The sequence below is a fragment of the Gymnogyps californianus genome, chromosome 1 (genome assembly GCF_018139145.2).
Source record: "Gymnogyps californianus isolate 813 chromosome 1, ASM1813914v2, whole genome shotgun sequence".
Lineage (NCBI taxonomy): Eukaryota > Metazoa > Chordata > Aves > Accipitriformes > Cathartidae > Gymnogyps > Gymnogyps californianus.
In genome coordinates, this window is record NC_059471.1 from 138470972 (window position 1) to 138488701 (window position 17730).

The 17730-nt window shown below is 45.8% G+C and overlaps 1 protein-coding gene across 1 annotated transcript; it reads left to right on the forward strand.

Moving 5' to 3' along the window:
- The first annotated feature begins 996 nt into the window (after positions 1-996).
- LOC127028134 (cyclin-dependent kinase inhibitor 1-like) lies at positions 997-10202 on the forward strand. Its single transcript, XM_050913925.1, is given in 5 exon segments — positions 997-1053; positions 2312-2524; positions 5124-5358; positions 5360-5567; positions 9662-10202. Coding segments are annotated over 4 exon segments (516 nt in total). The 5' UTR covers positions 997-1053; positions 2312-2519; the 3' UTR covers positions 9730-10202.
- The last annotated feature ends 7528 nt before the right edge of the window (positions 10203-17730 follow it).

The window sequence follows — 17730 nt, forward strand, 5'->3', positions numbered from 1 at the left end:
AGACCTACCTTCCCACAACGCGATTATTCAGCCTGCCTCACAAGTCTTCTGAGAGCAACTGGGAAATTAAAACATAAAACCACTTTACTTCTGTAGAAATGCTAAAGACTACTAAAACTCAGGAAAATAAGTGTCGATTACGATGATATATAAATGTATGTGACCAAATCTGGCCACAACTGTCAAGGATCATAGCAGTACCTTCTTCATACCTCCACTGACGTAGAACACGAACTCTCCCCATGCACTCACCACAAGAGTCATCATCAACGTCTACAGGCACCCAAGCTTGGCTTAGACACCCACACCTGGAGGGGCTCAGGCACCCCTGTAGCACCTCACCCTGCCCAGACGCTCAACAGCCCCCGGCCCAGCTGCCACCGAAATCCAGGAAAATACTCTCAGCACCTTCCCACCTGCGGCGGAGGGGATGCCGTCAAGCTGCTCAGCGTCAAAGCCCCGCCAAGCGAAGCGTGCTGCTGCCTTGCCACAGACACCTCCCTGGGGGCTCTCCTTCGGACACCTGTCTGCCGCTACACCCCCGGCCGACCGTCCCTCCTCCGCCAGGCGTGAGCCCACCGCTCCCTCCGTGCTGAGGACTGCCCGCCGGCGCGTGCCCGCCGCCTTAACCCGCGAGGCTGCTGCTCTGCACGGGGAACAACCCCGTGCCAGCCCCGGGACCCCGGCACAGCTGTCCCGGGGAAGGGCTCCGGGGCCCGAGCTCCGCTCTCTGCGCCCACCCCCAAAGGCGAAGGCCTCGAAAGCTCCGCTCCGCGCCGCGCAGGCGGGACTAGCCCCCCCCCCCGCGGGCACAGCCGCCCGCGCCGTCGGGGACCGCGGGGCGGCGGCGGCGGCGGCGGCGGCGGCGGCATCACGTTGCGGCGCCACGTGCGCCGCCGCCTGGACGGGCGCCCGCCCCGCCCCGCCCCGGCGGCACGTGAGGCGGGGGCGGTGCCGCGCCATGAGCCCGGCGGCACCACACGGCCCCGGCCTCGGCCGCCTCCCCTCGCCCCCCGCCGCCGGCAGGGAGGCGGCACTCGGGACGCCCCGCATGTAAGTGAGCTCCGGCCGGGAGCCCCGCCGCCGCCGCCAGCCCCCGGGGCCGGCAGGGAGCGGGGGGCAGGGGGGGAGCGGAGGGGCGGCGGGGGCGGTGCGGGACAGCCCCGGGGGCGAGGTTGCCGGTGCCGCTTGGTGTTGAGTGCGCACCCCCCGTTGCACGCTCACGCCCGCCGTGGGTGTAAGCAAGAGGCGGGGCGCGGTTGCACGGGGGCCCGAGGGCATCCTCGAGGAGCAGAGCACCGTCCCCGCCGCCGCCCGTCCCCGTAGCCTCCCGGCGGCGCATCGCGGGGGGGTTCGCCCGGCAGTGCCAACACCGGCGTGGCGGGGGCCTTGCCAGCCCCGTCCCCGGGGGGGGCCGCCGCTGCTGGGGATTACTCCCCGGTCCCCCCGGTCCCCCTCCGCCGTGCGCGGGGCGAGCTCGCCCGGGACCGATCCCCGCCGGGGGTGGCACCGCGATGAACGCCGCCCGGGCACTCAATATCTATTGTTGAAGGTTATGACAAATAAATCCCGTTCTTGCACGCACCCCGCCATCCCTTTCACCTCCGCAGGAAGGGGCATGTGTGCGGGGACAGATGGTGGCACTCGGCTGTGCTGCCAGGGCAGCGAGCACCAGGGGAGGCAGAAAAGAGGTGAAGGGGTTTAAGGCAGGGATAAGGGCTGTGGCTTGCTCTGCATCCTGAAGGGACAGGGAGACCTCTTTTTCAGCTATAGTTTTAAAAAATAATGAGTTAAAGGTACCTGAGCACTTGCCACAGGCAAGCGGTGTGTCTGAAAATAAGATTTGTAGATAGCAACTTTCAGTATCAAAATTATTTAGGAAACAGACCTTCACTGAAAGAATGAAAATAAAATATCCACAGCATTAATTCCCTTGCTTGTTTTCCACTGTTTTTTTAACTCGTGCATACATAGGAAATTCAGAAATGTGAGGTAACATTTCTCTGATCCTCTGAAAGTTTCATGCAAGAAGCAAGCACTGAACTGCCTAGGAAGCTTTTGTTTCTTTTCAACTCATTCAAGCTAGCGCTGAACTGGAGAGAAAACAGAAGTGGCCACTGCTAGTGCAGAGCTCCAGCCTTCAGCATTTGTCCTGCATCTTGGCTCAGTAAGGATGCGTGTATAGGTACGAGCTTGACAGAATGGGGTTCACGGCTTGTTCTTAGGTGGTGCAGAAATCATGGAATAAGAGAGAAATGACCCTACCAATAATGTTTTTGCATTTCAGAAACATTTCGGTCTCATTTTACAGGTGTTCTAATACACCCACGTGACTCCGACTAAGCTGTGGGAATAGTGACGGTGCAGCTTTGGAGCCAAGACCTGGAAAGCGTCCTGAAAAAAGCAAGGAGCCGCATCCTGGTTCTGCTGCGGTAAACTTGCACTGACTTCTGTAGGGCCAGGATTTCACCTTGGATGTGACCGTGAATAATGGAAATGACAACAGGCAGTATATACACATGATGTAAGTTTAGAACAGTTAGAAGCATTTGTGATTCATGACATAACTAAGCACATTAGGAGAAAACTTTCCATAAGGAAAGGTTATTCTATAATTATCCTCTCTGCAGGCTTTTTATCTTCCTTTGAAACACCTGGAATTAGACAGTCTTGAAGACACGGCACTGGATTTGCAGGCTGTGCTGGAATAGGCATAATCAATGACAGAGCAAGGCAGAGTCTTTTCTACTTCATTCCTATGTGATATTAAAATGTGCTATTAGGAAAGGCCATAGTTGTTTGATAAATACCTTCTTTCTTCCTAACCCTGGTTCACTGACATCAAACAGTCAGTTCCTAGTATGTATGCGGAAAGTTTCTAAGAAAGAGGCATATTCCTGCAAAGCACTGTGTGACCTTTCCTTAGACCTTTTGCCTTTTCCTAAGACCCAATTGCCTTTGAATGAACTCATTTTAAGCTGCCAAGGGCTTGGCACCAGATGAAGAAGCAGCAGAGGTGTGATTGTTATTAGCTATAGTGACAGCTGACACCGCCAAGTATCCCGACGGCTAAGGGCAAGGCTGCGCGCAACCCGGGAAAAGTTTTGGGGATTCTGGATGCCACCTAGAGGATTATCCTTGTCGTTGTGCTCTCTGCTGCTTTTCCTCAGGAAAAGTGCTTTTCCACCTTTCCTAGGTGCCGCGGGGAGCGAGGAGCATCTGGTGGGCAACTGCCAGCTTTGCTTCCGTTGGCAGCTGAGTGCTGAAGGCTCACACCGAACGAGCTGGTGTAACCACGCAGCACAGTGCAGTACCACCGATGGGACCTGGCTGGGGCGCAGGAGGCACTGTAGTCCCATCAGACCTGATGATCAGCCCCAGATGGTGTCCCAGACCGAACAGGGCTACTCTTTCTCCCGTCCTGGAGCTCCATGGGAGACATCAGCCTCCAGAGAACCACACCCAACATTTGGAAATCAATCCATGCTCTAGAAGGGCAACCCAGACCTGGCACTCTGGTTTAATTTGCTGTGGCTGTGGGCCATGCATTTGCAGGACGCTGATTCAGAGGTGCTAAGGGCAGGGAATAAGATTTATAAATGGATGCAGGAGCCAGTCCACCTCTTTGGACCACTGCTGCTCAGGTGTGTTATCAGCTGCAGAACTGACGTTCAGCTTCCACCTAGGAGGAGGTAGTTGCATCCCTCAGTATCTGAGTTTTCTGCGGCAGACACTGTACAGAACCATCTAAGTGCCAACGCCACCCTGTTGCTGACAAGCTCTTGATACCGGAGCCAACAAGTGACATTCTCAGAGTAGGCACTTGGGGTGTGATTGTGAGGGGATGCTCAGAGTTCAGGTGAATTAGATACAACCCTGCAAAGATAATATGGCGGGGTGGTTATACCAGTCGCATCTGGATTTGCATCTGCTGCAGCTGAAGCACCCTTTGGGATGTTGGAGACCATGCCCGAAGCTTGAGGTTCTGCAGGAGCTCTGCTGCTCTGACTATCTGCATTATCTGTAGACTAATCACCAGTTGACCTTTCTCAGCTCTGTCCCCAAACTCTTTATGCCCTTCAGAATTCAGTAGCGCAACAAATCCAAAATTTGGCTGTTTGCTAATGTTTCTCTGAGGTTTCTTTTTAGCCTGTCCGCTGCTACGCATTGCAGCTTGTGAGAGGGGCTGAGTTTTGTGGATCCAGAGAAAGAATTGAATGACTGTTTAAGATCTCTTTTCAAGCTCCTCCAGAAGTTAAAGACCTGGTGCGGGAATTAGTTGGTGAATGTGTTTGGTATATTTATGCCCGCCTCGCCTATGAAATCTGCAAAATGCCCAATTTCTCTTCTCAGTCTTGCCATGTCCCCACCTTACCTGCCAGAGGAGGGTGCAAACCCCATCTCTTCTGTGCCCATGCCAGCCTACCAAATGGGAAGTCCACCTACTGATGCTTGATTGGGATATGCCATTGTAGGAAAGACAGTGTTTTTGTCTGTGACTGGGACCATTTCTCAGGCAATTGCTTCATGGAAAGGGAATGAAAATGTCAGGCAAGAAACAGGAAATTGCTCTGATCATCTTTAGCTTCCAACTTGGCTGACACTGCAAAACAAATGGTAAGAGTAGTCAGGAAAGAGATACCGCCTTCACTGTAAAATTTAACATGTTTTCTGTACTTTACTGATTGCCATCACCCTTTGTGGTCTTGAAAATTCTCCTTCTCAGGCCCTTTCCCTTGTTTAAGGTGATACACGTGGCCGTTTTCGCCAAGTACCACTTCTGTGCTTTCTGTCTTTTGCCGTACTACCTCAAGGGATGTTGTCCACTTCCTCGTGCGTCTGTCCCCTTAGGGCAAGCCCTCGCTCAGTGTACACTGAAATAAGGGTGCACAAAAGAGGTGAGGGCTTTTCACTCTTCCCCATCCTTCTATAGACACATCCTATAGATGGGAATTCTCATTCTGGACTGGAGGTTGGGATAAATTTCTTTCAAAATAAGCCAAGATTTCCTGTAGCAGGATCGAAAGTATCTAGGTTAACTGCCACACTCCCCTTAAGGAGTATGCAGTGCCCACTAAACTGAGCGTGCAAAGGGTGGCTGATGGTCTTTCTGTCCTTGGCAGGGAGTCGCTGCTGTATACAGTCACCGGAGAGCGGCACCAGGGAGAAAAGATGGAGTGGAGGCCGGGGAAGACAACCCACGCCCGGAGGAACCTCTTTGGCCCCGTAGACCACGAGCAGCTGCGGCAGGACTTCCAGCATATGCTGCGCAACAGCGTCGAGGGGGCCCAGCAGAAGTGGAACTTCGATTTCCTCCAGGACACACCGGCGGAGGGGCTCCTGGAGTGGGAAGAGCTCGAAAGGCCACGAGGTGCCCACCTTCTACCACAGCTGCGTGGTGGGAGATGCTCGGAGACCACTGCAACACTTGAACTGGCCCCTGGGCAGGGAGGACAAGAGTCACCACTTTGCCCAGGTGGCACTGACTGAGAAACCCAAAACTCCCAAGAAAACAAGGGGCAAGAGGATCTCGGAAGGGAAGAAAAGAAGACAGACATCTTTGACAGGTGTGTGAGACCCTGGTGTGGCTCAGATGATCAAATCTGGTCCCAGCAGCTGCTTAGAAATTCTTTGACAGGCCCATAAACCAGTGTTACTTTAAGAAAGTACAACCCTTCAAAGAAGCATCTGAAGGAGAAGGAAGGCACACTCTAAACTGATGGGTGTGGGGCTTGTGTTTTTCAAAGGTGCTGTGCCACAAAACCCCTCCAGGCCCTGGAGGTCTGTTTAGGACTTGTCACAGTCAGAGCAGTAAGATAATGACCACTTCTTGTGGGAGGATAGTTGGGATGGTTAGGAGGGCTAGATGTTTAAAAAAGCAGTCTAAGAAAGGCAGTGAGGTGATTTCTCAAGCAGGAGCCCAGCAGGAAAACAGGATTGCCCATCAGATGGGAGTTTTGGGTTTTTTGCTTGCTTGTGGGTTTGGCTGTGGGCACCCTTTCCCGAATGCAATAAGGAACACTGTTCAGCCAGCTAAGTCTTAGGAGGAAGACCAGAAACCAGAGAAAGCAGCCAGGTCTCCTGCTAACTTCAGCTTGGATATTATACTCAGTGAAGGCATCCAGGAATTTTCAGGGCAAATCAATCTTAAACTTGGCCAGGTGGCAGAAGGGGCTAGGTTTTCAAATGCCTCTCACCAGGATTTGCTGCCAGGAGTGGGTTTCAGCATCCATAAAAGAGCTTTAGGTTTTTGAAAGTCCTCAGCATCCTGCATGCTAAGCTCTTCTGAACATCTGGCCCCTCACTTCCTCTTCTCAACGGGATTTGAGCTTGTTCGAAAAATCTAATCCTGTTTATTAAATTTCCCTTGTCCATATTGGGGTTTTGGTTTATCCGAGACTGAGGTTTTCAGGACATAGACCAAGGATTTTCTTTTGGGAATTTGATGTGAGACATCAGCTTGAAATTGCCTAGAAGATAATTGAAGCTAATGTTTCAGGAAACACTTTCTGAACAGTGATGTTGATCTCAGTTAAGTCAGACAATAGACTAATTTGCTATTTGAGGGTTTGAAACTTAATTGCTAGCGAGAGGTTCAGGAAGAGGTTGGAGATTAATGAAGAGTGGAACATTGCACACTGGAGTACAGAACAATGATATTTAATGAGTGCTCTTTTCTTCTCCAAAGCACTTTACAGCCATTAACTAATTAACAGTATAATTTACAGGTAGGAGTACAGAAGTGTAATTCAGAGCACAATGTTGTGATGGTTTGAGGGAACTGCTGTTCAATTGTAAATCTCTCACTAGGTGTGTGGGAGTAAATTATGCAGATATTTCCAGGGGATATTTTTCTTCCGTTTTGTTTTCCCCAGGCAAGAAACATTTCATCAGGGGATGTGGAAACCAAAATACCACACTGCACAGTTTAACACTTTCCCACATGTGTTTTCATAAGAGAAAACACTTCAGTCTAACAACAGTACCCTTTTCCCTAAGGAATCTGGGTGTGCAAGATGGGCCAGGAAAATCATTTGCAGTCTTCTCTTTTGGTGAGGCTTGGAGATCAGTCCCTCTCTCAGTCCTTCTCTCACAGGCACTCACACACACATCCTTCTTATTGCCAGCTGAAGGATGCATTAGAAGTTTCCCTCTAGCTGCAGCAACCTTGTCCCTCTGGGCATGACTGAAGTAATCCAGGCAAAACTGAGCCAGGGAAAGTCATACCTACTGATACCGTCTGACCCCACACTTCCACCCCTTTGCTCATCTTCTGCCATCCCGTAATGGAAGGTTAGTTTAGAATTAGGATCTGAGGTTGGATTTGAACCCAGTTATCTGCGTTCTGCTTTGGTTAACAAGAACACTGTAATGCTTTACATTAAGATCCAACAATATGCGTTTAATTTAGACTTTCAAAGACAGCTGTGGCCCACTAGATAAATATCCATATATTAAAAACCAGCCATGGGGTTTTGTGGACATTGGCGCCTCCAGAGGGGAAGGAGCAGAGGTTTTCCTGCTGCATTTGACTCCTCAGACACGCAGAGAGCGAACCAGTACAAAAGCAGATTTTTACTTCTGTCTCCCAACCCTTTTATATACACGCACTCCATCTCCATTCTCTCTTTTTCGTTGTGAACCCAGTGTGGTTCTGCTCTGTTTTCTAGGAGAACCTCAAATAAAAAAAGCAGCTTAGATACAGGCTATAAGCCTTTTTTACTTTTTCCTTTTCTTTTTTTTTCAAGGTTGGTGAACCATGACAGCTCTTCACTCCTCTTCTCTTCCAAACCTTTTGGCTTGCCTGAGTCTGATACACTTAGACCTTGGCTCTCCTGGGAGCCATTCATAAATCCTTGCCTCCTTTGCTAAAGGTTAAAGAGAGAAAATTGGTAAAACTCCTGTGTTTTTGCCAGCTGGTCTTACTTCTGAAGCAGATAGTTCATGCAAGATGGCTGGGGAGAAAATGGGCAGGAAAGGAAAGCAGGTATTTAGGTAGGTATATTTAAACAACAGAAACCTTTCCCTCCTGGGTCCCTGTGGCCAGGCTTTCCTACTGACAGGCTGCAGGCAGCATCCTCCTCACTACCTTATTTATGCCAGTGCAAGTGCTCTTTAGGGTCCCTTAGGCAAACCAGCCAATTTCCATGGACTCTGTTCAGCATCTTAGGTGGAGGCTAGACCATCTGAATATGGCTCTGGGGAATCTGCATCCCCCTGGCTTTTAAGCGCCTCTGTCAGTTTTGAAACTACGCTCCATTATGTGGGCATCTGAGCAGTTGGGCTCTTGCTGAAATTCTTCATAGGCAGAAATGGGAATACCGACTATTTAAGTCTTTTCTGAATTTCATCCACTAAGCATAATTCCTAATGCATTTCTTTTCTCCAAATAAAATGGAGGATAGCTATATAGAAGTATTCTAAATGGAAGAAATAAGTACTAAGGATTACATTTGGTAATGGAAGCTTTTTTGTCTTACTGCTATTCCTTTCCTGTGCTGCTCCACTGAGAGACTACAGCGGGTTATAGTAATAGCAGGATTTGCTTTTCTACTGAGTTAGCAGTGCATGCTGCTGCCCGGGAGGATACACTCTCCTTGGGATCACGTCCTGCTCCAGAAGTTTAACTTAGGGCTAGCTCAGGTACTGCTGCGTTCCATTGCACTGTGCCATGCAGACGTATCCTTAAGGAAGCTGGCTGCAGGAATCTCATTGCACAAACTTGGCTGTGAAAGCCTACAGAATTCCAGTCATCCCGCCAATAATGTTCTGCATTGAATTTAATGCAAGACTTTATGCTGCAAGAACTTGATAGTTGTTGCCAATTTTGACTGTATAGAAAGCTCAGGTTTAAATATCATGGAGCCCGCATCCTCAACTGAATTGGAGCAAATTCATTGCTATGAATACAAACAATTTATGCCAGGTAAATCCCATGAACTCTAAAGATAAATAATCACCTAGCTTCCATTTCAGCTAATTCTGCCCTATGACCTGAAAAAAGTATGTATATTTTTGTGTGAGGGTGGGAGGCAGGAAAGGAACTCCTAGGGAAACTCCTGTGTTGTAGTCACAGTTCTGTAGTTAAGGTTGATTTACGTTTGCACCTGAAACAAAAATTCAACCACACGTACATATGAAAATGTAATGGATGTTCTCCCCATCAGCCACAGTGCTTACTCTCTGAGCAAAGAATTAGTTATAATTCAGTGGTAGTGCAAGGTTTTATGCAGTCCTCCTTGAATCTGCAGTTTGATCTAATAAGCAGAAATGAAGTGCCCCATATATATAGTTATTCTGATGTTATTTTACAGAGTATTTTTTGTTACTTTTAAGGATGAGAAAAACCCCATATTTCTGTCCGGAAAGCACTGCAGCAGTGGATCTGAAAGTTGGAGTGAAATATCACATTGCTCAGTTTGCATGAGGGGGTCCAAAGTCTTTTGATCTCAACTGGATAAAAGCCAGCACATTTCCTTTGTTTTGCTTGGTATTACATAGCTTTATGTGGAACATGCTAAAGGTATTAGTTTTGTTCATTTGTGAGCCATAGAGAAGTCTAAATGACTTATTCAACACGAAAACGAGATTTGAGAGATTTCTTGAAAAGCAGCTGTTATCAGTGTCAGAGCCCTAATTCTGTTTACCTGTTGTTCTCCAGATAACTACTCGGCAAAGAAGCAAGTCAAAACGAATATGCAAGCTGCTGCAAAGAAGTCAACTTCTTGAAAGCAAGGAGAGGATTGCTCTGCTCTGGAGAGGTTGAAAACATCTGCCAAGCTTCCTCAACCTTCAAAAACTGGGTGTGCAGGCTGCGGACACTTAGGGACATCCCACAGAGATGTATTCCTGACAGTAGCAGTGAAAAGAGAAAATACTTTCATTGGGATGGGGTCAGGCCAAATCAACTGGAATCACTTTGATGAGAAATTACTGGCCTTAAAAACCACTGGTAAGCAAGTTTGGACACTACAGAAATTGGCTAAGGCTAGCAGTTTAACATGCATTGAAAATCACTGTACGTGAAGTGGTAAACAGTTAAAAGAACTGTATAACGTGCTTGGACAAGTCACTGTAGAGTTGGGGCCTTTCATATTGCCACGTCTTTACGTACCTTCTTTTTTGGTTTTAGCAGGGACAGCTTACTAAGTTTCACCATCTCAGCTTTACAGGTCTGACACACTAAAAACAATTCCCAACCCTTTCTGTGATTTTTTTTTTTTTTTTTTTTTTTTTTTTTTAGGTACAGAATTTTGTGCTTGCAACTATTCAGGGCATAAGTAACAGCGCTTGGGTGCCAAATGCTGGGATGTAAATGGAGAAAGCTGAAATTATTTGGGAACTTTTCTATTTATATCAGCAGCCATTTTAGCCCTGTATGTCTGCCCTGCACACAAGAATTAGGTTGTTCAACTTACATGTTATGGGGAGAAATCTGCAGATATATTCTTTTATCTTTCAAGTCATTCCTGTTCCCAGCTGGGCCAAATCCAGCATTTAATTTGGATTGTGCTGTTCCATCTAGGTTTATGAGTTTGCATGGTGAAAACGAAGATAAAATTTGCTGTGCATTTGTCCACGGTGTTTTAAAATGCCTGCTGCTTGTAAGAACATAGTAAGAATGAGGGAGATGGTTTAGTTGCCATTTTGTGCTTTTTATTCATACTACTAATCTTTTTATAAGAAGAGAAAGGGTATTAATAACACTGAAATGTTACACGTGCAACAATCTTGGTGTTGCGTGGACTGTTTTTCTATGGCATTTGTTAACATATACTTTTCCATCACCTACTTTTTATTTCCCTTTTTTATTCCCCTGCCTAGTTGGGATAATTGAAATTTTACAGCACGTAATAATCAGCGGGTAAACCAGAAAAAGAAACCTATAAAACATACGCTCTAAATTATACTGCTGCATATGGCCTTAAGATGCATGCAGTGTATAATGAACTCGTTTGGAAAGAGCCCTGTAAATGTCGCGTTTTTAGAATGACATGAGATGATGGACTGCTGCTTTTTGTCTCAAATCGAAACAAACTAAGGTTTCTCTTGGGTAATGCAAATTAACGTGCTCGTGTGTGTGTCAGGTGTACACATGAGAAGTGGTGTAAGCAAGTCATACACCCTGCATTACATGCAACATTAGGAGGGTTTAGTGTGTTTCTTTTTTTCCCATTAAGAGCAACAAGTGTTTAGACATAAATAATAGTTGGTTTTCCCTCAAATGGCACAAGACAGTGATTTCAGTCTGCTTCTGTATGCTGAAATAAAGATATTCAGCAAATTGCAGGGTTGGAGCTGCATGTTTCCAGCTACATGCAAGAGTCATGAGCTGTGATTTTTCTCTCTTGAATTTTTGATTTAGTTAAGAGCAAACCTTGCTCCAGCTGATGTCAAAGGGAGTTTTACCCAAATGAAGCAGGATGAGGGCCAGCCTGGCAACTGCTGCTCACAGAGCCTTCAGTGTGTTTGTGGGCCAGGCCAGTCTGTTACAAGCTTTTCAGCCCGTTGAAATGTAGCATAAAGGTGTGGGACTGGGCTTTTTGTATATTTGGTTTTATTTTTAAACTTTGCTTGTGATTAGAACAGTCTAATCTATTTTTCTTTTTTAAAGTGTGGTGATTTTCTCTAATTAAGAAAAATTGCACAACTGTTTCTCCATGTGTTTGTGATTTTAAAGCAGACCAATGACACTGCGCACCTTTATGGTTTGTAGCAAGGTTACTACTTTCTGACCAGGATGGCATGAGCTGTGCATAAAAGCCCTAAAGTCAGCCGTGCATGAGGTTGTCGTGAAGTAGCTGAGTCTTTTTTTTTTTTTTTCAAGGGGAAAAGGGATGCTTCCCTTTATTAGGAGAAATAATGACTGTCAATATACTGCTGTCCCAAAGAAACAAGAAAGGATTTTTTTTTTTCATATTAATTCCAAAACAGCTCAGTGCTTAAGCGTACATTTAAAAGGAAGTATTTGCCTTAAATGCTTTGTAATCGGGACACTGTAATGTCATAGGAATTCATAAAACAATTGTTTAAATTATCAATAACACAGGTTTTGGATTCCGGTGCAGATACTGGCCTTAGAGTGGAATTTCAATATATTCAGACTGAAAGGTGAAGACCGTGGTTGAACATTCGGCCTGTCCATGTTTATAGCATCTCAATTAGCTGTGATTGTGACTGAAGTTCAGGGCTAGGGTAGAAAAGAGTTTTCTGCTGATTAGACAAGGTGATGTCTCTCTGCTTGTCAGTTATACGTTTGTTAATGGTTTTTGAAGTGACAGAACATTGGAGATGAGGATACACAGTAACACAAAAGAAGGGGGTGGGGGAAATACTGTTTTCATACAAGTGTTTGCAATTAGAAATTCTTATACCTGTACCAGAAGGCCTAATCCTGCCCTGGTGTACGCTATATTACAGTTCCACTGATCTGCAGTGGAACTACCTTGATTTACACCAGAGGGGAACTGAGGCTGAGATGTTTTGCACTAGTCCTTTTAGTTACTCTACAGAATAAATGGACAAGCAGCTAGCTGTGTAAAGCCATTGCCTCCTTTCTACATACACGGGTTTTAAAAGATAAAGAAAAATGGTTTCTGCTATAGTTTTTTGTCTGTGACAGCCAAAAATAACAACAAACCTCTGATTAGTGTCCAAGCTTCATCATCAACAGGGTAGATAAAGTATATCTGTGTTTCATTACCATGCTGATGGAGAAACAGTGAAACATGGAATATTTCGTTATTTTGTTCAACTTGTGAATTGCACTTTCTTGTTTAACACAGTATGCACAAGGTGATATGTCAAGTATGTAGCAAAGCTGTAATAATAATATTTTTTTAACAGTAGGTGGGTCTAAAACATTCCCATTCTTTAAACGAGGCAGCAGACATGATTGAAAAAGTCATACACTGAAGCTTTGGTCTGCTTCGTTCCCTGGGCATAAACAGTGCGTTGAACATACCAAGTCTAATCCTGTAACAAAGCTGTTGAGGGCTTATTTGCTGACCTATGAGTTTAATAGGCTCCAGGGGTCTATGGCCATCCATCAAACCCCAAAGCGGCACTTTCTCATAATGAGAAGCAAGGGGATGTGTTCAGACTTCGGGCATTAAAGACAGGGTAGCAGCACTGGTATAAGGTCTTGTGTGGCTATGTGAGGATTACACAGCAGAAGGGAGACTGCAACAGGAGCCCACAGCATAACGTAACCTCGGCATGCTGATAAGTAGGTACAGCTACATCTGCCTGAGCCCTCTTCCTTCCCCTTTTTTGAATATAAGCTGCATGCGTGACTCAGGGCCATATATTACTCAACAGCCACAACCTGGCTTCCGCTGATACCACGATGTGACCAGCATATACATTAGGGAAATCAGGAGTTCAGCTTTTTCCATCCAAGATAAATGTGTCCCGTGTGCAACACAACCTGAGCTGAAAATGGGACAGAGCAAGTCCAGAACACTCATTTTATGTTTTGTACAAACATGGAAATAATCTCTCAGGTATGGATTATTTCATTAAATTCCTTTCAGCAGCAACTGGAGAAGGTTGTTTCACTTGGGCAAAAAAGCCAGGAAAAGAGATTCTCCACATGCTTCTAGTTATTTTCAGGGTGATGCAAGTACAGCTTTCTTCTACTTAAAGCAACTTCTCTACAAACTATTCTGAAGTCCCCTTCTGTAGGGTAGCGTTGGTTTCCTGGAGAAGCTATCAACTTGCTATGGTAGATGCTTTATTATTTTACCATTATCTTTTGGATCCTTGTTAATAGGCTTTGGAGGTGGGCCTTAATATCACAGAAATGTTTGGCTGGAAAGGAACCTAGAAAGTCACCTACTCCATCCCCCTGCGCTAAAGCAGGATCAGGACTTGCTTATTCCAAAGCTTGCAAACTGCTGTGAGAAATTATTTGCTCTGCTCACGTGGCAAATCTCGGGGGTAGCCAAGGTCAACAACGTTCCTCCCAAGATTCAGAGGGTCTGTGTTATACAAGATGTTTTCTTTCAGGTATTCATTTTGCTTTGCTTGTTTTGTTGCAATGCTGTAGACCCAGTTGAATTCCGCATAAGCAAGCTGGTGTGTTGAACCGTTTGGTTGTCGGATGTGGATGTTTGCAATGTCATCAATAAATGCTGGTGCATAATTACGTTTTAATAGCAGAAGTTGAATTTTCTTCTTTTTAGCAGGTTGCTCTTGTTTTGTTTCTGCACTGCTCTGACCTGGCATCCCTACACTGATCCCCCTGTGCTGTTTCACTTTCTACAATTCATCACTTCCACGCACAAAATACTGGCTCAGGCTGTGGGGTACTATAAGCTAAGCTGACCTACAGCCCAGAAAATGTGTTTCTGCAGTGGGTATTTCATGGTTTCCCACTGAGGTGTCACAAACCATACAGGAGGAAACTTTTTTTTTCCCCCCCTTTCTTCATTTTCTGAGATTTTTCTGCTTAGGAAATGCTGCCTCTCTTACTTTCAGCAATCTGTTCCCTTGGCAAGAAATATGACTATCAGGTGTTTAAAATTAAAGTTGTTAAAATTAAATTTGCAAAGGCAGGAGGGTTTGCCCCAGTGTCCTGGACATAGTCCAACTTTGGTAATTACGTCTCGCCTAACTAAATCCTTCTTGCAGTTTCATGGCGTTCTTCCTGTCCCGCTGAAATCTGCTATGGAGAGCTGCTGTGACATGACATGTTAAACATCTGCTGTGTTTTTACCCAGAAGTGGCCATGCTTCAATAGGAGATGAAGTGATTTATAATATATGGCATGCATACACACAGATTTTTTTATTACAATTACTTCTACTGAACTGGAGGAGCTGCTTAGGAGCAGCATTTCTGAAGAAAAATCAGCTCAGGAACTAAATATGGATTTAAAGGTCTGATTCTGTAGGTCCCTCTTTCAGATGATCTTTTCCAAACCCATCCCTTTCTCTTATAAGGAGGCGCTGAGAAGTGGTGGGTTCATGTGATCAGCTGTGTTTATAGGATAATAACCTTCACGCTGCCCATTAATCCCCTCCATAAAGGCAAGGAGCATTCCAAAGCGCTGAGCAGCTTCAGCGGTCAGGGGGTAAAACCAACACATATGCACCTGCTAAATAAATATTTTCCCCAGCTTGGTACGAACGTGACATTTCTTCCCACACAGTTACGTCGGCGAGAGGCCAAAGACAGTAGTTCGTCCCCCTGCAAGGCCGGTGGGCCAAGGTAAGGTGGCAATTGGAAAGGAGTGCCCCAGGCAAGTGTTTTGCAGCACTGACTGGGGACGTCTAGTGGTCCCTGAAAGAGGATCCACGTACCAATGAAAAGCATTTTCAAAAATAAAAAACCATGCACATTCTCACCGCATAGCAGCGAGGAGGCAAAATGGAGAAAATACACAGATGTGCACAGATCAGCCCGATGTTTAGCTGCTGTAAATGAAATTGTTGTGGCAGTGGTAATATAATTGGTCTGCTGACTCATTTTCCTAAAAATTTAGGTCATCCTTGCATGAAGAAAGTGGAGAAACACTCTCATGATCCTACTGGAAAAGGGAAACTCACAGGATCCGGGTGATGCATAGCACTTGCTTCTGGTTTTAAAGAGTCAATTTTACACCTTAAAATCATAATATTATAGTGAGCAGAAAAACTTTATTATGAGTATTTTTAAATCCCTGTCTCAGATATGTCCTTGGAGGTGGAGCCATGCGACTAAGTATATGATGAATGAAATCTCTTTAAAACTCTGTGATAGGAAAACTCCCATTCTAATTGTTTCAGGTCATCTGCATCCTGCATTTTGTTACACCGGGTAATAGAGACCATCTGTCTCCCTTCTTTCCAGTATATGGATTTATATCTGTGTGCAGAGCTATTTTCACTGACATAGTGCACAGACCCTCCCAAATGTGTGTTAAGAAAATGTGTGTACCCAGGAATGGCCAACCTTTCTGACCTTACAAGGCACATATCAAATTCTTCATACGGCCAAGAACCACAAGATGCACGTTTTGGCGTGTCGGGGAAAGTGGGGAACTCCAGGAATTAATGGGAAATGCCGGCAACTCCCCTTTGCTCCCACCAGTCTGTCGGGGCACCGGGCTGGGTCCCGGAGCAGCACTGGGATGCTGTTAGCAACAGCAGCATCTGGCGCTGTCTTCCCTGAAGGGAAATGAGAGACACTATCTGAATCTCTGTCCTTTTATAGGGTTTTATACAACCTTTTATACAACCCACTCATATGCAGCTGTTGTGGCCATGCAGACGTGTGCACACAAAATCTCGCTAGCAATATCAGGACCCTGTGAAACAGTGTGTTGGGCTAAGAGAGGAAGGATAGAGCTGGAGATGAGGGGTGGAGAGGCTGTCAGGCATTTGAGCCATGTAAAAAGAGCATCAAGATGTCACCAGCCTTTGGGGAGTAATAGTTTATTTCTGTTCTACAAAAATTTGTGGGGTTCGGTGCATTTCCCCTTGGTGTCAGAGTAAAAAGCTGCAGTGAAATTTGCCTTTTCTTAAAACACAGGTTATTTAAAAACCTACATGAATTATCAGCTGGCTTGTCTGGCTGCAGGACAGTGGGGGCAGTGCCGCTCGGACAAGGGCAGCACCAGGGGGAGCGGTGTACCCCCCCCCCCGCCCCGCCTCCACAGCAGGCACCACCTCTGAAGGTTTCTTAGCCAAAAAAATGGCAAGGGCATTATTGAGAACTGTAAATCAAGCACAGTGGGGATAAATAAGCTTTACAGTGCAGCTACATTAAGCTACAGCTCCCCCTTCTACGAATTCACCTTTTGCTGAGATATCGCAATAGTAGACTTTAAAGGCAGCCAAGCAGTACAGCACATTTCTTCACTCAGATTAAAAGCATTGTTTAAATTCTTGTGGCTAGACAATTTGTCTTGTCTTTTAAAAAAAAGAAGCCATACTAAACAGCGAAGCAGCGCAAAGAGGCTGGGATATAGCATTGAGAGACTGCAGGGAATTTTTAGCTTGCCTGCTGCAAATCAAGATCAGCCTTTTTACCTTTCCACAATCTTTCTCCCTTTGTTATTTGCAGTTACCATGAAATCTTGTTCTAAGATTCTCTCAGATGTTAGAATTAGATAATGTCTCTGGAAAACGGTGCCACGGTCTGGATAAACATAGCCATGAATAAAATATTTTATGTTACGACACCTTTCATCCAGCAAGATTCCAGGGCAAAAAAAAAAAAAAAAAAAAGCACATATTTATTATTTAATAAATAATAAAATGTTTATACACATGTTATTATTTATTATGTATATTTATCCCTCTATCACTATACAAATATATAGAGATACAGGTGTATTTGCATCTTAGACACAAGGACTTTTTTGCCCGATACAAAGCAATCCTGTTCCACGGGTGAACCGGAGCAGCAGCTGGGTAACACATAACACTCGCATTGCCTTTTACGTAACAAGGAAGCAACACAAGCTCCTCCTGAGAGAGGGGCCTTGCAAAGGATACATCACAAGCTCCCCCAGGACTGCCAAGGACCAGGAGGGCATCCATCACAGAACACGATTTGGGAAACACCTGAGGTAACATGGGATTTTCTGGTGGCCAGCAGCATTTGTTTGCATCCTGTCCCAAACACATCAGGCCAGGCTCAGCAGAGGTGGCCATGGAGAATACCTGTGATGTTTTAGGGCCATGCTGTGATTTCCCTATCTTACTGCACACTATCAGGGAAAGAACTGGCTAAAAAACATGG